This window comes from Salmo trutta, chromosome 32 (assembly GCF_901001165.1).
Source record: "Salmo trutta chromosome 32, fSalTru1.1, whole genome shotgun sequence".
Lineage (NCBI taxonomy): Eukaryota > Metazoa > Chordata > Actinopteri > Salmoniformes > Salmonidae > Salmo > Salmo trutta.
In genome coordinates, this window is record NC_042988.1 from 18,176,843 (window position 1) to 18,203,229 (window position 26,387).

A 26,387-nucleotide genomic window follows, 5' to 3' on the forward strand; every position below is an offset into this window, starting at 1 on the left:
AAAACAATCTCCCACAAAATAAAGGTGGGAAAAACAACTACTTAAATATGATCCCCAATTAGAGACAACGATGACCAGCTGCCTCTAATTGGGAATCATACCAAAACCCCAACATAGAAAAAAGGAACTAGAACATAGGAAAAAAACTAGATAAACCCCCTAGTCACGTCCTGACCATCTCTACCATAGAAAATAAGACCACTCTATGGTCAGGACGTGACATCCCCAGTGACTTTACCCAGGCACCGCTACTGCAGGTTCATCTTGGTCAGCCGGAGCGATTGGCTTGGTCACTTTTCTTTTGAAGTTCTTGTTTTGCTCTTATTTGGTCGTACTACATGTGTAGTTAAAAATATATTTGGAGCATAGTGCATGTTGTGGACGAGGAAAGGTGCCCCCCCTCTTAATCATTGGTGTTCTTCAGTCTTAAGTTATGTGTTATTATACCATAAAAAGAATTGCAAAGAGTGTTGATTTGTATTCCGTGTAGAACCCACAGACAGAAGCCAGGTTGTTTGCTCATGTGATCATGCATCGCCTGTGGTGCCAGCAGCAGTGGTCTTGGGTCTACTGCGTGATTTGTTGGAAGACTCTCAGGTAGTGAGAGCAGATGCCAATCTCTCCCTCACCCTCCCCTTCCTCCCTCGGGTCTTCCCTCTTCATCTTTCGTTTTGAGTCGTCTTTATCCATCCCTTTGATCAATCACCCGGCATGTCACTCTACCTCCCCCTCACCCTCCCCTTCTGCCCTTTCCCCCTTGCCCCTCCCCTTCTGCCCTCTCCCCCCTCCCCTTCTGCCCTCTCCCCCCTCCCCTTCTGCCCTCTCCCCCTCCTTAGACACATATCTGACCTGTGTTTTGGCTACCTATTCTTAACCCTTGTGTCATTGACTCCATGCTCTCACACTCTCTGACCACATGACAATACTGTTGCCACCGGTGATGATGTGTCCCATTCCTTCCTGTGCATCAGGGCAGATGTTGTTTTGGTGGCGAAAACACAGAAAGTAGAAGAGCAGGGAGATGAGGGTGGTGGGGTGGATACAGAAAAAAGTGAGTCACTTTCCAATCATGAGTTTTTCTCGGAACATTGAATTAAGCAGCGTGAAAGGGTGGGGGCCTCGGGGGGGTCTGAGGGCGGCCATAGAGATGCCCGAATGAAAGACTTCGTTGTTGGAGGCCGGGAGAGAGAGATGAAAGAGGAGAGGGAGATGGGGAGCAGCCTCCTCACCCTGCGGCCCTCCCTCACTCTGCCCATGTGAGCTAGGGTTCAAACACGAAACACACACACACGCGCGCACACACGCGCACACACACATGCACACACACACACACACACACACACACACACACACACACACACACACACACACACACACACACACACACACACACACACACAGCAGAGCTACATACTCACAGACACAGACAGACATAGTCTTAGACTCCCTCCAAACCATGTGTCCATATGATGTAACCTAGATACAGATGATCTACTGATCAGCAGCTGATAGACAGCAACACTCAGTTTCCCAGGTGATGAGTTGTGTTAGTTGATGAAGTCATGTGTGATTGAGGTCTCGTCAGTTTAACTTCCGTTACTGGCACACTGGATGTAATCCCATTACATGTAAACAGACAAGAGCCGGAGTCAAATAACATCAGTGTGAATCCATTTCGATGAACACATGCTGGACACAAGACTCCTTGTACAAGGGAAAGGGAGAAATGTGCTGCTACAGCAGGTTGTATGTGTTCATCATCAATCAATATTAGATTGATTCCCTTGGGGTAGTAACGTTTATACCACAGGCTGTCTTCAAATGTGACGTTGTTGTGTATGCAGACTGGGGACAGAAACATGTAACACCCCGATGTAACACGAACAAATGTGTTGTGACATTGAAATCCCATTGCAATCAAAACCCAGTTTGTACGAAGCCCACTTAATGCAGTGCATCCTGGTCATTATGTACCAGAGAGGGGTTATTATTCTACTCCGTCTCTTGGATCATTTGGACGCGCTTGTTGAATCATGGAGAAAACAGATGAGTGATTTGTTGGTTGCCAGCTGGCTGTGACATTGTTAGAGCAGGAAACACAGTGGGGATAGGTTAGATTTCACACACAGTCACATCAGTTGGTTGAAATATGTTATGTACCTACCAGTAATCCCCTGGTTATGATACCACCAATGTTTCGCTACCAGTGATGTGTTTTTACCTAATATATTACTGGGAGGTTATATATATGGAGTGTGCGACTCTCTTTGTTTTTGTAGCTTCCAGTTTATTCTCCGTTAGTCAGCACCTCTACACTAAATCATTTTCTCTGGGTGTGCTCCAGCTCATGTTTTTTATTTGAAATATGTTTTGTAACATCAGCTTCAGTAGTAGTGTATTAGTGACTGACTAATAAGAAAAAGAGAAGCTTTAGACTTGTCGTTTTCATCTGGGAAAAAGCTAGTTCCCCCTGGGAGGAATTCTTTTGGGAATCTGTAACCTTACACCTCTAACCGAGTACCTCAGCTGAAAGGACGAGGCAAGTGAAAGAGGATAGCAAGATTGAGACAGATGGGAAATGTGCCAAAATAGTTCTTAGTGAAAGGCATGCCTGAACATACATCTTATTAACATTTACATTTTTACATTTACGTCATTTAGCAGAGCTTGACATTTTAAGACAATGTATGGGAGAGAGGAAGAGGGAATATGAAAAGTGAATGATGCAAGAGTGAGATAAATGGACGGATTAAAAGTCTAATGTGTTTAATGTGTTTGAAAATACAATGTAAATACTGACTGAAGAGAGGCAAAAATAGTCTTACAGAGAGAGGAGGAAAGACAGAACGACCGGAAAGAAGAAAAGAAAGAGAGGTACAGCAGGAAGCGCTTGAATAGGGTCATGAAAATACGGTGATGGGTGAGGGATGAAGGAGGTTAAAGGAAGAAGAGATCAGGAAGGAGAGATGAGGACGGTCAGGAAGAAGAGATGAGGACGGTCGGGAAGGAGAGATGAAGACGGTCAGGAAGGAGAGATGAGGACGGTCAGGAAGGAGAGATGAGGACGGTCGGGAAGGAGAGATGAGGACGGTCGGGAAGGAGAGATGAGGACGGTCAGGAAGGAGAGATGGAGAATGAGAAAGGAGGGGAAGGGGATGATGGAGGCAGGCACATCCCATAATTAGCATAGTAATGGAGAGTTAAAGGCCACACAATGGGTCACTGTTGAGTCCAAGTTTTTCCATTTGGAGACAATGCACAATAGAGTTGGTATGAGCCCCAAACCACTCTTATAGCCAGCATGTAGCCCACCCCCTCTCTTTTACGGGTGGTAAAGAGAACACACTCTCTAACTAATAAAGTGGTATTGCCTCAGGGCTTGAAGCTACAAACCAGTCCTCCCCACTCTGAACCTTTTCATCTGCTGAGCAAAATGCCTGACCACTTCTCTAAGGTTAAGAGGTCCAAATTGTGCCCATTTGTATAGATACTGGAAATAGACTGTGTATTCTGAGAAGAGCAGATGATAGAGAAGAGAATAGAGCAGGGGGATAGAGAAGAGGATAGAGCAGGGGATAGAGAAGAGGATAGAGCAGGGGGATAGAGAAGAGGATAGAGCAGGGGGATAGAGAAGAGGATAGAGCAGGGGATAGAGAAGAGGATAGAGCAGGGGATAGAGAAGAGGATAGAGCAGGGGATAGAGAAGAGGATAGAGCAGGGGATAGAGAAGAGGATAGAGCAGGGGATAGAGAAGAGGATAGAGCAGGGATAGAGAGGATAGAGCAGGGGATAGAGAAGAGGATAGAGCAGGGGGATAGAGAAGAGGATAGAGCAGGGGATAGAGAAGAGGATAGAGCAGGGGATAGAGAAGAGGATAGAGCAGGGGATAGAGAAGAGGATAGAGCAGGGGGATAGAGAAGAGGATAGAGCAGGGGGATAGAGAAGAGGATAGAGCAGGGGGATAGAGAAGAGGATAGAGCAAGGGGATAGAGAAGAGGATAGAGCAGGGGGATAGAGAAGAGGATAGAGCAGGGGGATAGAGAAGAGGATAGAGCAGGGGATAGAGAAGAGGATAGAGCAGGGGATAGAGAAGAGGATAGAGCAGGGGGATAGAGAAGAGGATAGAGCAGGGGGATAGAGAAGAGGATAGAGCAGGGGATAGAGAAGAGGATAGAGCAGGGGGATAGAGAAGAGGATAGAGCAGGGGGATAGAGAAGAGGATAGAGCAAGGGGATAGAGAAGAGGATAGAGCAGGGGGATAGAGAAGAGGATAGAGCAGGGGGATAGAGAAGAGGATAGAGCAGGGGGATAGAGAAGAGGATAGAGCAGGGGATAGAGAAGAGGATAGAGCAGGGGGATAGAGAAGAGGATAGAGCAGGGGGATAGAGAAGAGGATAGAGCAGGGGGATAGAGAAGAGGATAGAGCAGGGGGATAGAGAAGAGGATAGAGCAGGGGATAGAGAAGAGGATAGAGCAGGGGATAGAGAAGAGGATAGAGCAGGGGGATAGAGAAGAGGATAGAGCAGGGGGATAGAGAAGAGGATAGAGCAGGGGGATAGAGAAGAGGATAGTGCAGGGGGATAGAGAAGAGGATAGAGCAGGGGATAGAGAAGAGGATAGAGCAGGGGGATAGAGAAGAGGATAGAGCAGGGGGATAGAGAAGAGGATAGAGCAGGGGATAGAGAAGAGGATAGAGCAGGGGGATAGAGAAGAGGATAGAGCAGGGGATAGAGAAGAGGATAGAGCAGGGGATAGAGAAGAGGATAGAGCAGGGGATAGAGAAGAGGATAGAGCAGGGGATAGAGAAGAGGATAGAGCAGGGGGATAGAGAAGAGGATAGAGCAGGGGATAGAGAAGAGGATAGAGCAGGGGAAGAGAAGGATAGAGCAGGGGATAGAGAAGAGGATAGAGCAGGGGGGAAAGAGAAGAGGATAGAGCAAGGGGATAAAGAAGAGGATAGAGCAGGGGATAGAGAAGAGGATAGAGCAGGGGGATAGAGAAGAGGATAGAGCAGGGGATAGAGAAGAGGATAGAGCAGGGGGATAGAGAAGAGGATAGAGCAGGGGATAGAGAAGAGGATAGAGCAGGGGGATAGAGAAGAGGATAGAGCAGGGGATAGAGAAGAGGATAGAGCAGGGGGATAGAGAAGAGGATAGAGCAGGGGATAGAGAAGAGGATAGAGCAGGGGATAGAGAAGAGGATAGAGCAGGGGGATAGAGAAGAGGATAGAGCAGGGGGATAGAGAAGAGGATAGAGCAGGGGGATAGAGAAGAGGATAGAGCAGGGGATAGAGAAGAGAATAGAGCAGGGGGATAGAGAAGAGGATCGAGCAGGGGATAGAGAAGAGGATAGAGCAGGGGGATAGAGAAGAGGATAGAGCAGGGGATAGAGAAGAGGATAGAGCAGGGGATAGAGAAGAGGATAGAGCAGGGGGATAGAGAAGAGGATAGAGCAGGGGGATAGAGAAGAGGATAGAGCAGGGGGATAGAGAAGAGGATAGAGCAGGGGGATAGAGAAGAGGATAGAGCAGGGGATAGAGAAGAGGATAGAGCAGGGGATAGAGAAGAGGATAGAGCAGGGGGATAGAGAAGAGGATAGAGCAGGGGATAGAGAAGAGGATCGAGCAGGGGGATAGAGAAGAGGATAGAGCAGGGGGATAGAGAAGAGGATAGAGCAGGGGGATAGAGAAGAGGATAGAGCAGGGGGATAGAGAAGAGGATAGAGCAGGGGGATAGAGAAGAGGATAGAGCAGGGGATAGAGAAGAGGATAGAGCAGGGGATAGAGAAGAGGATAGAGCAGGGGATAGAGAAGAGGATAGAGCAGGGGGATAGAGAAGAGGATAGAGCAGGGGATAGAGAAGAGGATAGAGCAGGGGATAGAGAAGAGGATAGAGCAGGGGATAGAGAAGAGGATAGAGCAGGGGATAGAGAAGAGGATAGAGCAGGTGATAGAGAAGAGGATAGAGCAGGGGATAGAGAAGAGGATAGAGCAGGGGGATAGAGAAGAGGATAGAGCAGGGGATAGAGAAGAGGATAGAGCAGGGGGATAGAGAAGAGGATTAGAGCAGGGGGATAGAGAAGAGGATAGAGCAGGGGATAGAGAAGAGGATAGAGCAGGGGATAGAGAAGAGGATAGAGCAGGGGGGATAGAGAAGAGGATAGAGCAGGGGATAGAGAAGAGGATAGAGCAGGGGATAGAGAAGAGGATAGAGCAGGGGATAGAGAAGAGGATAGAGCAGGGGGATAGAGAAGAGGATAGAGCAGGGGATAGAGAAGAGGATAGAGCAGGGGGATAGAGAAGAGGATAGAGAAGGGGGATAGAGAAGAGGATATAGCAGGGGGATAGAGAAGAGGATAGAGCAGGGGATAGAGAAGAGGATAGAGCAGGGGGATAGAGAAGAGGATAGAGCAGGGGGATAGAGAAGAGGATAGAGCAGGGGATAGAGAAGAGGATAGAGCAGGGGGATAGAGAAGAGGATAGAGCAGGGGGATAGAGAAGAGGATAGAGCAGGGGGATAGAGAAGAGGATAGAGCAGGGGATAGAGAAGAGGATAGAGCAGGGGGATAGAGAAGAGGATAGAGCAGGGGATAGAGAAGAGGATAGAGCAGGGGGATAGAGAAGAGGATAGAGCAGGGGGATAGAGAAGAGGATATAGCAGGGGGATAGAGAAGAGGATAGAGCAGGGGATAGAGAAGAGGATAGAGCAGGGGATAGAGAAGAGGATAGAGCAGGGGGATAGAGAAGAGGATAGAGCAGGGGATAGAGAAGAGGATAGAGCAGGGGATAGAGAAGAGGATAGAGCAGGGGATAGAGAAGAGGATAGAGCAGGGGGATAGAGAAGAGGATAGAGCAGGTGATAGAGAAGAGGATCGAGCAGGGGGATAGAGAAGAGGATAGAGCAGGGGGATAGAGAAGAGGATAGAGCAGGGGATAGAGAAGAGGATAGAGCAGGGGGATAGAGAAGAGGATAGAGCAGGTGATAGAGAAGAGGATCGAGCAGGGGGATAGAGAAGAGGATAGAGCAGGGGATAGAGAAGAGGATAGAGCAGGGGATAGAGAAGAGGATAGAGCAGGGGGATAGAGAAGAGGATAGAGCAGGGGGATAGAGAAGAGGATAGAGCAGGGGATAGAGAAGAGGATAGAGCAGGGGGATAGAGAAGAGGATAGAGCAGGGGGATAGAGAAGAGGATAGAGCAGGGGGATAGAGAAGAGGATAGAGCAGGGGGATAGAGAAGAGGATAGAGCAGGGGGATAGAGCAGGGGATAGAGAAGAGGATAGAGCAGGGGATAGAGAAGAGGATAGAGCCGGGGGATAGAGAAGAGGATAGAGCAGGGGATAGAGAAGAGGATCGAGCAGGGGGATAGAGAAGAGGATAGAGCAGGGGGATAGAGAAGAGGATAGAGCAGGGGATAGAGAAGAGGATAGAGCAGGGGGATAGAGAAGAGGATAGAGCAGGGGATAGAGAAGAGGATAGAGCAGGGGATAGAGAAGAGGATAGAGCAGGGGGATAGAGAAGAGGATAGAGCAGGGGATAGAGAAGAGGATAGAGCAGGGGGATAGAGAAGAGGATAGAGCAGGGGATAGAGAAGAGGATAGAGCAGGGGGATAGAGAAGAGAATAGAGCAGGGGATAGAGAAGAGGATAGAGCAGGGGATAGAGAAGAGGATAGAGCAGGGGGATAGAGAAGAGGATAGAGCAGGGGGATAGAGAAGAGGATAGAGCAGGGGGATAGAGAAGAGGATAGAGCAGGGGATAGAGAAGAGGATAGAGCAGGGGGATAGAGAAGAGGATAGAGCAGGGGGATAGAGAAGAGGATAGAGCAGGGGGATAGAGAAGAGGATAGAGCAGGGGGATAGAGAAGAGGATAGAGCAGGGGATAGAGAAGAGGATAGAGCAGGGGGATAGAGAAGAGGATAGAGCAGGGGATAGAGAAGAGGATAGAGCAGGGGGATAGAGAAGAGGATAGAGCAGGGGGATAGAGAAGAGGATAGAGCAGGGGATAGAGAAGAGGATAGAGCAGGGGGATATAGAAGAGGATAGAGCAGGGGATAGAGAAGAGGATAGAGCAGGGGTATAGAGAAGAGGATAGAGCAGGGGATAGAGAAGAGGATAGAGCAGGGGATAGAGAAGAGGATAGAGCAGGGGATAGAGAAGAGGATAGAGCAGGGGATAGAGAAGAGGATAGAGCAGGGGGATAGAGAAGAGGATAGAGCAGGGGGATAGAGAAGAGGATAGAGCAGGGGATAGAGAAGAGGATAGAGCAGGGGATAGAGAAGAGGATAGAGCAGGGGGATAGAGAAGAGGATAGAGCAGGGGATAGAGAAGAGGATAGAGCAGGGGATAGAGAAGAGGATAGAGCAGGGGGATAGAGAAGAGGATAGAGCAGGGGATAGAGAAGAGGATAGAGCAGGGGGATAGAGAAGAGGATAGAGCAGGGGATAGAGAAGAGGATAGAGCAGGGGATAGAGAAGAGGATAGAGCAGGGGGATAAAGAAGAGGATAGAGCAGGGGGATAGAGAAGAGGATAGAGCAGGGGATAGAGAAGAGGATAGAGCAGGGGATAGAGAAGAGGATAGAGCAGGGGATAGAGAAGAGGATAGAGCAGGGGATAGAGAAGAGGATAGAGCAGGGGGATAGAGAAGAGGATAGAGCAGGGGATAGAGAAGAGGATAGAGCAGGGGATAGAGAAGAGGATAGAGCAGGGGGATAGAGAAGAGGATAGAGCAGGGGGATAGAGAAGAGGATAGAGCAGGGGGATAGAGAAGAGGATAGAGCAGGGGGATAGAGAAGAGGATAGAGCAGGGGGATAGAGAAGAGGATAGAGCAGGGGGATAGAGAAGAGGATAGAGCAGGGGATAGAGAAGAGGATAGAGCAGGGGATAGAGAGAAGAGGATAGAGCAGGGGGATAGAGAAGAGGATAGAGCAGGGGGATAGAGAAGAGGATAGAGCAGGGGATAGAGAAGAGGATAGAGCAGGGGATAGAGAAGAGGATAGAGCAGGGGATAGAGAAGAGGATAGAGCAGGGGATAGAGAAGAGGATAGAGCAGGGGATAGAGAAGAGGATAGAGCAGGGGATAGAGAAGAGGATAGAGCAGGGATAGAGAAGAGGATAGAGCAGGGGATAGAGAAGAGGATAGAGCAGGGGGATAGAGAAGAGGATAGAGCAGGGGGATAGAGAAGAGGATAGAGCAGGGGGATAGAGAAGAGGATAGAGCAGGGGGATAGAGAAGAGGATAGAGCAGGGGATAGAGAAGAGGATAGAGCAGGGGGATAGAGAAGAGGATAGAGCAGGGGATAGAGAAGAGGATAGAGCAGGGGATAGAGAAGAGGATAGAGCAGGGGGATAGAGAAGAGGATAGAGCAGGGGATAGAGAAGAGGATAGAGCAGGGGATAGAGAAGAGGATAGAGCAGGGGGATAGAGAATCAAATCAAATCAAATTTATTTATATAGCCTTTCGTACATCAGCTGATATCTCAAAGTGCTGTACAGAAACCCAGCCTAAAACCCCAAACAGCAAGCAATGCATGTGAAAGAAGCAGGATCGAGAAGAGGATCGAGTAGGGGATGGGGGGATTAATGAAGAAAACGCTGAAAGGGGAAGTGCCTCATTAGCCTGAAGAGGAGGGTGATTTTAACTTAATTAAAATCGGGAGAGAGGAAAATTCTCATTAAGACAGAGTAGTACTCAAACGCAGATGTATAAATAAAATAACTGTCCATGCTGATACAAAGACTGGGACAGGGACTTTGGATTAGGGACTTTGGATTAGGGACTTTGGATTAGGGACTTTGGATAAGGGACTTTGGATAAGGGACTTTGGATAAGGAACTTTGGATAAGGGACTTTGGATAAGGAACTTTGGATAAGGAACTTTGGATAAGGGACTTTGGATAAGGGAAGTAAAATGTAGTTGTACATACAGAAAATGTATGCACGCATGATTTTACGTCGCTTAGGATAAAAGTGTCTTCTAAATGGCATGTATTATTATAATTATATTAGGTACCTCTGCACACCTGCTCTGGCTAAGACACATCTAACTTGGAGCTCATATCAGATATGCAGTGTGTTCAGTGAGGCAGGGTTCAAAGAACCTGGCAATGTGCCTGGGTTTGTCTGCACCACTATTTGACCTCTGTGACCCCTATTCAGATTCCCTATCTGTTCTACCAAGACCAGGTGGGAACTACTTGAGCGTATCTCTGAAGGTTCCATAACAGCTCTCTGTAACCTTATTGCCAGACTCTGGTACAGAAACCACAGTTTTCTTTTGGACGATTGAGTCAGTTTTTCTTCTGTCTTGTGTTGAGGCTGCATCTGTTTCTGGACATCAGACCACGACTCCCGGAGACGACTCTGTCCTGTCCTTGATTTCCTGCTCCAGAGAATCCTTGTAATCAGAAATGGCCTCAGATCCCCTTGATACACTACGTATTTTACGATTTGATGCTTTTCATTTTACATTTGGATATTCTTGTTTTGAAGAGTCCCGTAAGTCGCTTAACACAGCATGAGAGATCAGACATAACTGCCTCAGTCTGATAGTTGATCTAGGGAGCTGGGTGGTGAACGCACTGGAACAAATACACCACTAGAGGGAACGTTTGCCCCAGTATTCTCTGCTGTAGACCTCGCTGATGGTGTTCAGAGTCACCTAGTGGCACGGCATGAGAACAACAACTCCATCCTTCTATCCCTTTATTATCTCCTCACTTCCTGGATGTTCTCATCTGGATTCAACTGTTTCTTAGTTAGCGCACAAATATTGTTCATATTCTACATGTACAGAGACAGTCAAATAATATACATTATACATATTTATTTTCAACATCCAAAGGTATACACAAGGAATAAAGTGCATTCTATGATTTACTCGCTGTTCAAGCTTGTGTTGGTCAGGGAATATGTCTGTTCTGTTTCTCCACACATGGCATGTTAATAGAGACGCGCAAGCAGGAAGACTGAGCGGCAGAGATAAATCAACACAATTCTCTTAGGAAATAATATTACACAATTGGTTTGTTTTACAAACACACATTATAAACCAGATATAGTACCGTAATAAAGATTCCTCTCCGTTATCGCTCAGCATTTCCTCCATGCAGCTGCTAGCATATCGAAATGTACCCACTACCCGTCAAATACAGTACGTTCATTGTAAAAATGTAAAGTAGCAGTTGCATTGTGGTAACAACGTTTCCCGTGTGCCTCAACTGTCACAAAGGTCTGGTTATTTCAAAAAGTGCAAGTTTTGACTTGAAAAGCCTACTGTCATACTGAATGCCCAGTGCTCTCTCTCTCTCTCTCTCTCTCTCTCTCTCTCTCTCTCTCTCTCTCTCTCTCTCTCTCTCTCTCTCTCACACACACACACACACACACATTCAAGTTTATATAATCTTCACAAACAATTTTGCAGATGTAAAAATGGCAAAAGTTACTCAAGAACAAAATGTTGTTGGATAAAGGTGAAGAGAAAAACAGGTGCAGTGCAGTAAACAGACAAGGTACATGTACATCTTTCAGACAACTACACACAACAGGAGCTACGGTGCATGAGAAGGGTCAGAAAAACTATTTTAATAATTTCATACACAAACCATATGCCAACAAACAAGACAATGTTGTTTATATATGACTTAGTGGGAAAGAGATGAAATATAGAAACTTTGGAATACACAAAGATGTTTCTATATTCAGTCTCTCTAGAATCAACTTTTATTTTTCTCATGTTCTAAAGAGAACTGCTTTCAGATGATTCCCCCAAAGGTATCTATCGGGAGAGGGAATGTCTTAAAGGGGACATGAGAGACCAGATAAGTAACTTATGATAAGTCCTCTATTGATATACACTGAAGAGAGGGACTTTCCATTATGTTACATTCATGCTCCTTTTGCAACACAAAAACAGGCCTTTAATAAAAATGTGAGAAAAAACTACCTAATTCTGGAAAATGAAAACACCTAGTTCTTTTTTCCAGCAAATAAAGAACTGGATTTCAGACAATAAGACCCTTAGCTATGATTATTCAATGATTGCATTGGTCATTGTATTGTTGTTATTACGCACAGTAACAACCGATAAATGATTTATTGATCTATGCTAAAGACACTATGAAAACAATGTGTGTAAATGTGTAAATGTGTAAATGTGTAAATGATGGACTCAAAGGAAAACTTGACCGAAGAAAAATAGTGCAAATAGTAGAAAGCAGAAAACTATCCTGTCTGTTATATTCCACACCTGAACTGAGAGTTGATATAGTATTTGAACCCAAGTATGATTCATATTACATGTCATATCACCAGTCATCTTTACAGAACACTGGAGGTTGATTACACATCAAAATATCATGTATCGTGTCCAAATGAAACAAACTATGTAATAAGACTGTGTAGATAAACATCATACCTACCTACTTGAATGTCACTCAAATATTCTGGGTGTCTTCCCTGCACATTTCCTTCTGAGACACTTTCTGAAGCAGAAGTCCTCCTTTGGTCAAATGTCTGTTTATCCTTCATTACACACGTCTCAACAAGTCATTATTTGTCTCATCCTCAGCTCTCTACTGGAACTGTCCATCTCTTGGTGTTCCTTTCCTATTACCTCATTAAAAAAGTCACTCGTTCATACAATCTCATCTGTAATTACCTCTCTAGGTGACTGTCCCACAGCCCTGAGGTACACGTATGGGTGAGGTGTGCAGAGTAGAACCACTACCTCAGCCTCCCATTTGGTTCTCTCCACAAACAAAAACATGGGCTCGGGTAAAAGTACAAAATAATGTTGGCAAGGCGAAAGGGGTGTAGATCTAGTACTAAATCCAGAGCAAAACGTGCAAAATACAAAAGGAAGACCTCACTTCAAGACCTACAGGTTGGTATATACAGTTGAAGTCGGAAGTTTACATGCACATTAGCCAAATACATTTAAACTCAGTTTTTCACAATTCCTAACATTTAATCCTAATAAAAATTCCCTGTCTTAGGTCAGTTAGGATCACCACTTTATTTTAAGAATGTGAAATGTCAGAATAATAGCAGAGAGAATGATTTATTTCAGATTCACAGTGGGTCAGAAGTTTACATACACTCAATTAGTATTTGGTAGCATTGCCTTTAAATTGTTTAACTTGGGTCAAACATTTCGGGTAGCCTTCCACAAGCTTCCCACAATAAGTTTGGTGAATTTTGACCCATTCCTCCCGACAGAGCTGGTGTAACTGAGTCAGGTTTGTAGGCCTCCTTGCTCGCACACGCTTTTTCAGTTCTGCCCACAAATTTTCGATAGGATTGAGGTCAGGTCTTTGTGATGGCCACTCCAATACCTTGACTTTGTTGTCCTTAAGCCATTTTGCCACAACTTTGGAAGTATGCCTGGGGTCACTGTCCATTTGGAAGACCCATTTGCGACCAAGCTTTAACTTCTTGACTGAATTCTTGAGATGTTGCTTCAATATATCCCCCTAATTTTTCGTCCTCATGATGCCATCTATTTTGTGAAGTGCACCAGTCCCTCCTGCAGCAAAGCACCCCCACAACATGATGCTGCTACCCCCGTGCTTCACAGTTGGGATGGTGTTCTTCGGCTTGCAATCACCCTCCTTTTTCCTCCAAACATAATGATGGTCATTATAGCCAAACAGTTCTATGTTTGTTTCATCAGACCAGAGGACATTTCTCCAAAAAGTACGATCTGTGTCCCCATGTATAGTTGCAAACTGTATTCTGGCTTTTTTATGGCAGTTTTGGAGCAGTGGCTTCTTCCTTGCTGAGCGGCGTTTCAGGTTATGTCGATATAGATTTTTTTACTGTGGATATAGATACTTTTGTACCGGTTTCCTCCAGCATCTTCACAAGGTCCTTTGCTGTTGTTCTGGGATTGATTTGCACTTTTCGCACCAAAGTACGTTCATTTCTAGGAGACAGAATGCGTTTCCTTCCTGAGCGATTTGACGGCTGCGTGGTCCCATGGTGTTTATACTTGCGTACTATTGTTTGTACAGATGAACGTGGTACCTTCAGGCATTTCGAAATTGCTCCCAAGGATGAATCAGACTTTTGGAGGTCTACAATTTTTTTTCTGAGGTCTTGGCTAATTTCTTTTGATTTTCCCATGATGTCAAGCACAGAGGCACTGAGTTTGAAGGTAGGCCTTGAAATACATCCACAGGTACACCTCCAATTGACTGAAATTATGTCAATTAGCCTATCAGAAGTTTCTAAAGCCATGATATCATTTTCTGGAATTTTTCTATCTGTTTAAAGGCACAGTCAACTTATTGTATGTTAACTTCTGACCCACTGGAATTGTGATACAGTGAATTATAAGTGAAATAATCTGTCTGTAAACAATTGTTGGAAAAATGACTTGTGTCATGCACAATGTAGATGTCCTAACCGACTTGCCAAAACTATAGTTTGTTAGCAAGAAATTTGTGGAGTGGTTGAAAAACGAGTTTTAATGACTCTAAGTGTATGTAAACTTCCAATTTCAACTATATGAATGGAGGGGTTGGGTAGGGTCTGAGGGTGCCATCCCTTTGCCTCAGATTCCTGACTCACTTTTATATGTCAGTGGATCACGAGTAATAGTAGTCTGTAGAATGTCAAAATCCATCTGATTGTCCATGTCCAAAACGCACAGCACGTTGCTGCCGGATGTCATTGTGGCTGTGTCCTGAAACAAATTATGAAAGTCTACAGAAACTGAATTCCTGCTTTCCTCCTCCCTGTCTTTTCCCATTTGCCTATCCAGTTCATCCTCGTCCTCTCCACAGCTCAGTGCTACCTCATTCTCATAGCAGAAGGCGCTGGGGGAGTGGGGGGTTACGAGGTGCTGGGGGATTCTGGGGCTGGTTGGGAATACTGAGTGGGAGGAGGCAGATGAGGCAGGCCGGCTGGCCGTCTCACTGAGCTCCTTGGCGCTGCAGTGGGGTGTGGAGGGCACCTCGTAGGTCTTGTGGAAGCGAGCATAGTCCACCTGATACTTGGTTCGGTCCTCAAAGATCACAGGCTCAAACCTGTGCCCCCATAGGATCTCCTTGGCCAGATAGGAGCTGCGGGCCTGGGTGGTCATGGCGGTGGCCTCCACCATGCCCTCCAAGATCACTACGATCTCAAAGTCATCAGACTCCAGATCAGCCCGGCTCACAGTATACAGGGGGCTGTCCTCGTCGATCTCATGGACGATAACCAGAGGAGAAACCAGGAAGAGTCTGTCTATGCCTTCGTCGTAGCCTACGTTGAGATCCCTCTGCTCTAGAGGGATAAACTCTCCCTCTGCCGTGACGTAGGGTCGAATGAGCTGTGCCCGCACATGGGCCTCCACGATGTGGCTCTTGCGCAGGTTACCCACCCGCCACATGAGGCACAGCTTGCCATCGCGCAGGGAAATCACAGCGTTTTTCGAGAACAGCAGGGTCTGGTTCCTCTTCTTAGGGCGTGCCATTTTGACCATGATTGTGCCAAGCATGAAGGAGTCAATGATGCAGCCCACTATGGACTGGACCACGACTGTGATCACTGCCACAGGGCACTCCTCAGTGACACAGCGCCACCCATAACCAATGGTGGTCTGGGTCTCGACGGAGAATAGGAAGGCTCCGACCAAGCCCTCCACATGAAGGAGGCATGGCTGCCACTTTTTCTGCACCCCTTCAACTTCACCAACCCCAAGCCCATTCCCTTCCAACCCTGAAGAGGAACTCATTCCAGGGTGCTCATCAAAATCCCCATGGGCTCTGGAAACTGAATAGAAGATTATTCCAAAAAACATCCAGGAGGACAGGAAGGTCGAGCAGAAGAGGAGTAGTAAGTATCTCCAGCGAATGTCCACGCAGGTGGTAAAGATGTCGGCCAGGTAACGTTGGGATTTCTCCTCCATGTTAGAGAATACCACGTTGCAATGCCCATTTTTCTTGACGAAGCGACTTCTTAGTTGGCTCGTTCCTGTAGTAGAGATCTTTCCGTTGTAATTGTTCATCCTATGACCTATGGCTCCTGATATCCTATCTCCTCCGGATGTGCCACTAGGGGAGAGGAACCGGCTATTTGGCGAGCTGTGGCCGTTGTGGAGCCCAAGGGTGGAGATTTTCAGGCCCTCCTCATCTGGTGCTACGAAGCTGTACCTGTTGGGTTAACAAAAGGGGAAAGTATGGATAAATAAGAAAATTGACCAGAGTGATGCAAGAGATGTGAGAGTGGTTTGAGAGAGGGTGTAGAACAGGAAGAGTTGAGGTTATAATACAGTGTCCGTAATCTCATTGGGCTATCTGGTCTTACCAGTGTGCCCTACAGGACACAGTGACTATGCATAGCTTGCCAACTCTGCACAGTGTGAGAGACATAATGTGTGACTCACATTCTCTCATGCATTAAGACCGCGCTTAGAAAGGATATGCTGTGAATGAGAAATGTATTACAGTCCTATAAGGGTATCCTTCTTGAATACAAAGGTAGCATGAAAGTATGCTTTCTCACTTTCCTCAAGACCATTTGACCTACCTCTGGTAACCTCTTAATATTGATCAGACTGACCTGTCTCTCTCCTTTGGAGAGGATAACCTGGGAAGGTGAGTTGTGTTTAGCTATGTGAGAGGGATTGCGGTCATCATGGGTTTAGGGATTATACATGAGCCAAGTCTCTTGACAGCCTATGTTGAATGGGACATACAGACATTATATTGACCAATTTATAGTGCTCCATTGATCAGGAAACTATATTCAACCATATAATTATTTAATTTTTAATGTTTGCACTATTTTGGTTCCATTCATTTGATATTCAAGTTATGTACATTTGAAGTCGGAAGTTTACATACACCTTAGCCAAAAACATTTAAACTCAGTTTTTCACAATTCCTGACATTTAATCTCAGTAGAAATTCTCTGTTTTAGGTCAGTTAGGATCACCACTTTATTTTAAGAATGTGAATTGTCAGAATAATAGTAGAGAGAATGATTTATTTCAGCTTTTATTTCTTTCATCGCATTCCCAGTGGGTCAGAAGTTTACATACACTCAATTAGTATTTGGTAGCATTGCCTTTAAATTGTTTAACTTGGGTCAAAAATTTTGGGTAGCCTTCCACAAGCTTCCCACTTGAAATACATCCACAGGTACACCTCCAGTTGACTCAAATTATGTCAATTAGCCTATCAGAAGCGTCTAAAGCCATGACATCATTTTCTGGAATTTTCCAAGCTGTTTAAAGGCACAGTCAACTTATTGTATGTAAACCTCTGACCCACTGGAATTGTGATACAGTGAATTATAAGTGAAATAATCTGTCTGTAAACAATTGTTGGAAAAATTACTTGTGTAATGCACAAAGTAGATGTCCTAACTGACTTTCCAAACTATAGTTTGTTAACAAGACATTTGTGGAGTGGTTGAAAAACTAGTTTTAATGATTCCAACCTAAGTGTATGTAAACTTCCGACTTCAACTGTACATTGGCGAGCTAAGGTTGTCCATTTCCCTGTAATAACACAAATAAGGAGAAGCATTGCAGGCTTTGGGGACATAAGGTATAACCAGTGATGGAAAAAGTACCCAATTGTCATACTTGAGTAAAAGTAATGATACCTTAATAGAAAATTACTCAAGTAAAAGTGAAAGTCACCCAGTAAAATACTACTTGAGAAAAAGTCAAAAAGTTTTTAAATATACTTAGCTATCAAAAGTAAATGTAGTTGCTAAAATATACTTAAGTATCAAAAGTAAAAGTAGAAATTATTTCAAATTCCTTATATTAAGCAAACCAGACAGCACCATTTTCTTGTTTTTATTTATTTACGGATAGCCAGGGGCACACTCCGACACTCAGACATCATTTACAATTAAAGCATGTGTGTTTAGTGAGTCTGCCAGATCAGAGGCAGTAGGATGACCAGTGATGTTCTCTGTTTAGTGAGTCTGCCAGATCAGAGGCAGTAGGGATGACCAGTGATGTTCTCTGTTTAGTGAGTCTGCCAGATCAGAGGCAGTAGGGATGACCAGTGATGTTCTCTGTTTAGTGAGTCTGCCAGATCAGAGGCAGTAGGATGACCAGTGATGTTCTCTGTTTAGTGAGTCTGCCAGATCAGAGGCAGTATGGATGACCAGTGATGTTCTCTGTTTAGTGAGTCTGCCAGATCAGAGGCAGTAGGATGACCAGTTATGTTCTCTGTTTAGTGAGTCTGCCAGATCAGAGGCAGTAGGGATGACCAGTGATGTTCTCTGTTTAGTGAGTCTGCCAGATCAGAGGCAGTAGGATGACCAGTGATGTTCTCTTGTTTAGTGAGTCCGCCAGATCAGAGGCAGTAGGATGACCAGTTATGTTCTCTGTTTAGTGAGTCTGCCAGATCAGAGGCAGTATGGATGACCAGTGATGTTCTCTGTTTAGTGAGTCCGCCAGATCAGAGGCAGTAGGATGACCAGTGATGTTCTCTGTTTAGTGAGTCCACCAGACCAGAGGCAGTAGGGATGACCAGTGATGTTCTCTGTTTAGTGAGTCCGCCAGATCAGAGGCAGTAGGATGACCAGTGATGTTCTCTGTTTAGTGAGTCTGCCAGATCAGAGGCAGTAGGGATGACCAGTGATGTTCTCTGTTTAGTGAGTCTGCCAGATCAGAGGCAGTAGGGATGACCAGTGATGTTCTCTGTTTAGTGAGTCTGCCAGATCAGAGGCAGTAGGGATGACCAGTGATGTTCTCTGTTTAGTGAGTCTGCCAGATCAGAGGCAGTAGGGATGACCAGTGATGTTCTCTGTTTAGTGAGTCTGCCAGATCAGAGGCAGTAGGATGACCAGTTATGTTCTCTGTTTAGTGAGTCTGCCAGACCAGAGGCAGTATGGATGACCAGTGATGTTCTCTGTTTAGTGAGTCCGCCAGATCAGAGGCAGTAGGATGACCAGTGATGTTCTCTGTTTAGTGAGTCCGCCAGACCAGAGGCAGTAGGGATGACCAGTGATGTTCTCTGTTTAGTGAGTCCGCCAGATCAGAGGCAGTAGGATGACCAGTGATGTTCTCTGTTTAGTGAGTCTGCCAGATCAGAGGCAGTAGGGATGACCAGTGATGTTCTCTGTTTAGTGAGTCTGCCAGATCAGAGGCAGTAGGGATGACCAGTGATGTTCTCTGTTTAGTGAGTCTGCCAGATCAGAGGCAGTAGGGATGACCAGTGATGTTCTCTGTTTAGTGAGTCTGCCAGATCAGAGGCAGTAGGGATGACCAGTGATGTTCTCTGTTTAGTGAGTCTGCCAGATCAGAGGCAGTAGGGATGACCAGTGATGTTCTCTTGATAAGTGTCTGAATTCCTGTCCTGCTAAGCATTCAAAATGTTACGAGTACTTTTGGGTGTCAGGGAAAAGGCATAGAGTAAAAAGTACATTATTTTCATTAGGAATGTAGTGAAGTAAATGTAAAAATATAAGTAAAAATATAAATAGTAATATCCCCAAAATTACTTAAGTTGTACTTTAATTTTTACTTAAGTACTTTACACCGCTGGGTATGACACAGGTATGACAGCTTCCATTCATGGCGTCCTCACCTGTTGGCCCGTGCTGTTCCCATGGCACCAGTGATCATCAGGTGGTCAGTAGGTCTATAAGTGGGGTGGGAGGCTGGACTCCACCCTGGCAAGTAGTCTACTGCGAAAGATTTGGTATCGGCATGGCAACTGTCAATGTGTGCATGGACGGCATCCCCCGGTGAAGACCACTACAGGGAGAAAGATTTTACATTTTGCCAAGATTCCTACACAGTACAGGTGTAGGATCTTAATAGTCCTGCAGCAAAATTATTCAAACATTTAGTCCATAATGTTGCATGATCGGTGGTTAGGCTATTAGCTGGTCAAAATGAGACTACATGAAAAGTGAAATACTGTTAATATAACTGCAGGTTTTCAGTGAATGTATGAAATCACAAAGCTCATCTATATTTCCTGCTTCTCAGGAAAATTCTCAGCCAAAACAATAATGATCCAATTAAGATCCTACATCTGTACCTGTGCATCACCATATCATCAGATTTTGATAACTATCCCTCAACATTCATAAGTGATTTAGTGTGAGTATATTTTATTGAGAGAACTATGATTTGATGTGACCCGGTTTTTGGGTTACAAACAATCAGTACTAGTCAAAAGTTTGGACACACCTACTCATTCAAGGGTTTTTCTTCATTTTTACTATTTTCTACATTGTAGAATAATAGAGAAGACATCAAAACAATGAAATAACACATATGGAATCATGTAGGAAGCAAAAAAGTGTTAAATAAATCAAAATATATTTTACATTTTAGATTCTTCAAAGTAGCCACCATTTGCGTTGCTGACAGCTTTGCACACTCGTGGCATTCTCTTAACCAGCTTCACCTGGAATGCTTTTCCAACAGTCTTGAAGGAGTTCCCATATATGCTGAGCACATGTTGACTGCTTTTCCTTCACTCGTTCCAACTCATACCAAACCATACCAAACCATCTCAATTGGGTGATTGTGGAGGCCAGCACTCCATCACTCTCCTTCTTGGTCAAATAGCCCTTACACAGCCTGGAGATGTGTTGGGTTAATGTCCTGTTGAAAAACAAATGATAGTCCCACTAAGCGCAAACCAGATAGGATGGCATATCGCTGCAGAATGCTGTGGTAGCCATGCTGGTTAAGTGTGCCTCGAATTCTAAGTAAATCACTAACAGTGTCACCAGCAATGCACCGCCACACCATTACACCTCCTCCTCCATGCTTCACGGTGGGAACCATACATGCAGAGATAATCCGTCCACCTACTCTGCGTCTCACAACGACACAGCAGTTGGAACCAATAATCTCAAATTTGGACTCATCAGACCAAGGACAGATTTCCCCCAGTTTAATGTCATTGCTCATGTTTCTTGGCCCAAGCAAGTCTCTTCTTATTATTGGTGTCCTTTAGTAGTGGTTTCTTTGCAGGAATTTGACCATGAAGGCCTGATTCACACAGTCTCCTCTGAACAGTTGATGTTCAGATGTGTCTGTTACTTGAACTCTGTGAAGCATATATTTGTGCTGCAATTTCTGAGGCTGGTAACTCTAATGAACTTATCCTCTGCAGCAAAGGTTACTATGGGTCTTCCTTTCCTGTGGTGGTCCTCATGAGAGCCAGTTTCATCATAGCGCTTGATGTTTTTTGCGACTGCACTTGAATAAACTTTCAAAGTTCTTGAAATTATCCATATTGACTGACCATGTCTTAAAGTAATGATGGATTGTCATTTATCTTTGCTTATTTGAGCTGTTCTTCCATAATATGGACTTGGTCTTTTACCAAACAGGGCTATCTTCTGTATACCACCCCTACCTTGACACAACACAACTGATTGGCTCAAACACATTAAGAAGGAAAGAAATTCCACAAATGTACTTTTAACAAGGCACACCTGTTAATTGAAATACATTCCAGGTGACTACCTCATGAAGCTGGTTGAGAGAATGCCAAGAGTGTGCAAAGCTGTCATCAAGGCAAAGTGTGGCTACTTTGAAGAATCTCAAATATAAAATATATTTTGATTTGTTTAACACTTTTTATGGTTACTACATGATTCCATATGTGTTATTTCATAGTTTTTATGTCTTCATTATTATTCTACAATGTAGAAAATAGTAAAAATAAAGAAAAACCCTTGAATGAGTAGGTGTGTCCAAACTTTTGACTGGTACTGTATATCTTCAAGTAAGAGTTCAGTCCTGAGGTAATACATCTCTGTGGTTGATTGTGTTATTTGTCTCTTTATAGAGGCCAATGTCACAACTGAAAATACACCTGCCATTACTTCATTTCGGCGCTAAATAAAGACTTCAACGAAACTAAACAACTTGGTTCCACCATGATCTCCAAATTTCCTAACATCACGCAATATTAGAAAACGGCTCAGGGTTGTTTCTGCCATTACGTATCTATGTCAAAGAAATCCCTCTCATAATCCTTGCATCATAATACCTACGATATAAAACACTTAGAAATCCCAGATCAAGGTAGCAGTTGTAGCTTTATTTTGTGAAAACATGCAAAGGTTTTGTGTCATTGTGAAACTACATCATTTGAGACCTCTGCACGACAGGGCCAGTTTTCCTGACAGATCAACCGCCAGATGTCAGGATGTATGTGACAGTCCACAAAGCCAAACATGGTTGCCAATGGAAATTTCTGCAAGAACTTTGACATAAATATATTTTTCTCTCTCTATGACTGAATGTACAATACAGTGACATTGTTAGGATTGTTAACAATGTTTTTCACACTTCCCAGTAGTCTTATGTTGTGTCTTCCCCCACAGGTACTCCTGGTTCAGGAGGACAACATCACCTGAGGACATGATTACACTGAAGATCCTATCCGTCAATGCCGGAGTAATCATGATGGTGATTACGTTTTGGTTACAGGAGTCGAAATGAGACAGGTACAGATGCAGGGCTGCAGGTGACTAACAGCGAGTCTTTTCCATAGGAAGCCTTTATTGTGGAATTTGGAAGGTGACTGTGTGGTGAAGCGAGGGGGATGGAGCGAAACGGTAAGGCCACTAGAGACATGGTGGAGGGGGCTAGTAAGAGCTCTTCAGGATGAGTCACGGAGAGAGGAAGATTCAAGAGTAAACAGAACACATCTTAAACTGATTCACAGAGGTTTAACAAAATGACATCTAACAGTCCCTCATCATCACAGTGTAGGGAGATGTTGAGTGCATAGAAAGAGTTCACTTTGGGAAGAGAACATCTGAAGAAGAATCTTTGTTACACAACACAGATACAGATACTTAATCCCCCTTGAGCAGGAGGTGTGTGTGTGTGTGTGTGTGTGTGTGTGTGTGTGTGTGTGTGTGTGTGTGTGTGTGTGTGTGTGTGTGTGTGTGTGTGTGTGTGTGTGTGTGTGTGTGTGTGTGTGTGTTGGCTGGGGAGGAGAGGCTTCCTTTACTGTATCTTTACATGTACTTGTCTGGCAAGGCCATTCTTAACCCATAATCTCTTAAATTGCAGATGAATAGTCTCCTAATCTCTAGTCTCAAAGAAGTGATATGAAAGGCAGATCTAAATAGAGTGACCTGGTTCAGATTTCCCACACCCTAATCCCTCACGGGGAGAGAAGAAAAGGAGGGAGACGGTGCTGGTGGCGGACAGTGTTGTGGAATGATGACGACGCCAACAGGACATCTCCTAAACCACATCTTGTCCCAGGTTAATCACTGGAGCAGGATTACATACCATTTGGCATATGGGTCCTTACTGCACATCAAGGCATATCTCAAACACATAGGAAGATAATACACAAGGTGGGCCCAAGCAGTCCTCTCTGAGATGTATAAAAAGGAACAGTATGCGTATGAACCTATCGATGGCTGTTCAAAATGGGTAAGGTTCGGTTGCAATGTGTTTCTTGTTGTCATTATGAAAAATGTTTGTATTTGTTGATGAGAATCCAATGGGATGTAGGCCTACAAGGACACTAATAAAAAAAGAGAAGAATTAAGGTGGACCCAACCACAAGTTCCTTGTTTTCTCAAACGCTACAGTTAAAGCCCATACCCCATCCTAAGTGAAAATAAAACATGCTATTCTAATACCAGACGCAGGGTTTGGGATTGTATAACTGAATTATCAAACATGAAGTGGCTAATAAGAGCCTGTTACAACAGTACTTAATGTTGGCAGTAGTGGGAATGAGTTTGTCTTTGTTGACCTTTATTTTCTCTGGCTTTGGTACATTTCCTGAATCCATTCAGATGCAAAACTTTGTCTGGTCAAATTAGATTATGATCATAATAAACTATTTTAATCTTGTCAGTTCCACGAACAAGCCAGAAATTCAGTTGATCTATCCAGTCTGGGCTCAGAGATTTCACTAAGAAGGTTTACTGATATCATTTTTACAACTCAACAAGTGGAACAAATTAAAAATTAAAAAAATCTTCCATGAGCCACTGTGTCAAAGAAACATGACCAAATGACATCTGACAGTCTAGGAATTCCCATCACCCTTTATTTGTAACAGATCTATTCCTGTCTCCCTGCATGTCAATCATGTTGAACGATCTGGAACCTTCTCTGTCTGTTTACAGCTAGGGTAGAGTACCCTAATTAGGGTCAGTCAACAACAGCCCCGTACTAAGTAGTGATTGATCAACTCCAGTCAGCTCAACCCCAGTCAGCAGGCATTGCTTCAAATGAGGGCTGTGTGTTTAAACAAGGAAAGTGTTACATAATGAAGGGAAAAGTAGATCAAAGTCATTCTTTTTGCAGCTAAATGGGGTGAATTCTCTGCTTTGTTCATTTTATTACTACTTCTATTGTGCTATTATTTTAACCTGTATAAATGTTGTTTTAGAAATATGCTGAAAATTCTAATTATATGGGAAACGTAAGGTGGTGTTGGCTTTGTACTTGGAAAAAGATAATAACTTGTTTCATCGTTGCTAAATCCCAGTTTTTAGAACACAGATGCAGAATCACAAGCGGGTTTTACCAGTAAGGATCGCCTGGCCACACAGAGTTAACTGTAGGATTATCCGTTTCATTACAACATCAACTTTCCTCTAATTTTCATGAGCTTCTGCTCCCTGTGTTTATTTATATATCCTCCCTGTCCCTGTCTCCTGTTTATTGCTCTGGTGTGCTGTAGGCGACTCTACAGATCCATCCTTTATCGACATTTTCCTCTGTACACGTTTACTGTAACTTTGACATTTGAATGTCATCCATTATTGTGTATGGGTCTGTAAACCCTGGGTTAATTCACTCTCAGTTTGTGAACAAAACATTGTGATTACCTCAAACACAGACTAAATGAACCTACAGAGGAGCAGGTCTTACTGTGGTAACAGCAGATGACTATGACCGATACCTGGATGCCCTAGAGATGAAATACGATTGACCTGTATAATAAAGCACCTGTTTGCTCTATCCCTACACAGCAGTTTCCTTGACGTATATGATTATGGACTGGCTGACGCAGCGCCTCATTGAGCTCTAGACTGATGGAAGGACTAACTTTAATGGGGAATGGTAGTGTATAAGTGTCTCATGCAAATGTCTTGAGCAAATATTATTGTCAAATACTTAGTAGGAGATATCCAAATAACCAAGTTCACTATTATAAATGAAAATATTGCTCCGACCAGTTTAAATGTTTCTTTGATAATTATTAACCAGGTTATTTTTTAAGAATCTAAGTAAAACCAAGGTTACTCATCTTATCAATAGTAGCATACCCAGGTGAGACAGGACAGCTGTTCCAGTAACCATGATATAGAAGAGGCATTTGATTCTCACTGGTTTCAGAACAAGCCTTCATTATTTGTAGATTACCTTTTTGAAAATACATTTCAAACACTGTGAAAATGAATAGTAATACATTTTCACTTGGTGAAGTCTGTTAATCCTGTTTCCCACCACAAATGTCTTGACATTCTAATGTGTATTGGACACTGGGGACCTTTACGCATTTTAGGTTATGATTTAGGATAATTGATAAATTAGGCCAGGCTTACCTTAAAAACAACAAGTTATTTTGTTGTGCAGCTTGCTTGTTGTTTAGATCCACTTCTGAATTATAACCTCAATTCTGAAAAGTCCACGCAGTCTTTGGAAGGAAGGATGTGTTACCCCAGGAGTCTCTGTTGTACGCCTTGCCTTTCAGCAATAGTTCTATCCTGTTCTGTTTCCACTCTCTTATTCCATTCACATTAATCACACATTTTTGCATATCTTTATTGTTTTTTTTCCCTTTTGTTTTTTAATCCTTTGTTGTCCTCTGCTACTTCTAACTGTCTCCTGTAATCCGGTCAGTGCGCGCTCTCCTCCACAGACTCGTGCACTGGAGTCTCCAAATGCTGTGTCAATTTACTCTGTGCAAAGTGTGTGGGTTCGAGGGGGTGCTTGTCAGTTTGATTATGTCTCCCTCATGTCTTTATGTATATGTGTAGGCGTTACATGATGCGTCCCCTTCTCATTTTACTGGTTGACTGCATCTCAAATCTATGTCTCATTGGGATAATTGTGGTGAGATGAATATGAAGTAGTTGTAAGAATGGGTATCAAAGTTGTTATAACCTTGTTAATACACTACCAAGTCACTTGGACTGAATTTTGTATAGAATAAACCATCATTTCAGTTCCTTGAAATCTTTACCCACTCACAGTGGCTCTCGGGCTGGTTTCCAGCCCATTATCTCTGCCAGTGCAGTCAGTCTCACTGTCAATGCATGTTAGTCTCCAGCCACAGTCATACACTCCCCTAAGGCACTCTGCCAGTCCTTTACATAATAGGAGACTTTATAAAGTGTAGTATTGTAAAGTTGTCCTTTTTCTCTCTTGATTTTGCACGTTATTTATGAGAACAGATATTTATGAGAACAGTGTATAT

At 44.0% G+C, this 26,387-nt stretch overlaps 1 protein-coding gene and 1 long non-coding RNA gene across 3 annotated transcripts in view; one reads left to right on the forward strand and one right to left on the reverse strand.

Annotated features, from left to right (window-relative positions):
* LOC115171315 (uncharacterized) overlaps positions 1 to 24,931 on the forward strand; it is a 33,625-nt gene extending 8,694 nt beyond the window's left edge. The window contains exons 2-4 of the long non-coding RNA XR_003871173.1: positions 22,309 to 22,393; positions 22,479 to 22,542; positions 23,006 to 24,931. This is a non-coding gene — a long non-coding RNA (uncharacterized LOC115171315). The remainder of the gene's footprint in view (positions 1 to 22,308; positions 22,394 to 22,478; positions 22,543 to 23,005) is intronic.
* On the reverse strand, positions 14,472 to 25,768 carry LOC115171313 (inward rectifier potassium channel 4-like). 2 transcript variants are annotated; one of them, XM_029728012.1, is made up of 3 exons: positions 25,513 to 25,768; positions 19,539 to 19,708; positions 14,472 to 16,136 (listed from the first exon to the last, which is right to left on the reverse strand). In XM_029728012.1, the coding sequence occupies exons 2-3, from the start codon at positions 19,574 to 19,576 to the stop codon at positions 14,555 to 14,557; spliced, it is 1,620 nt and encodes a 539-aa protein (XP_029583872.1). In that variant the 5' UTR covers positions 19,577 to 19,708; positions 25,513 to 25,768; the 3' UTR covers positions 14,472 to 14,554. The 2 variants fall into 2 exon arrangements, with proteins under 2 accessions (XP_029583872.1, XP_029583873.1); XM_029728013.1 differs by lacking the exon at positions 19,539 to 19,708.
* Between the last annotated feature and the right edge of the window lie 619 nt (positions 25,769 to 26,387).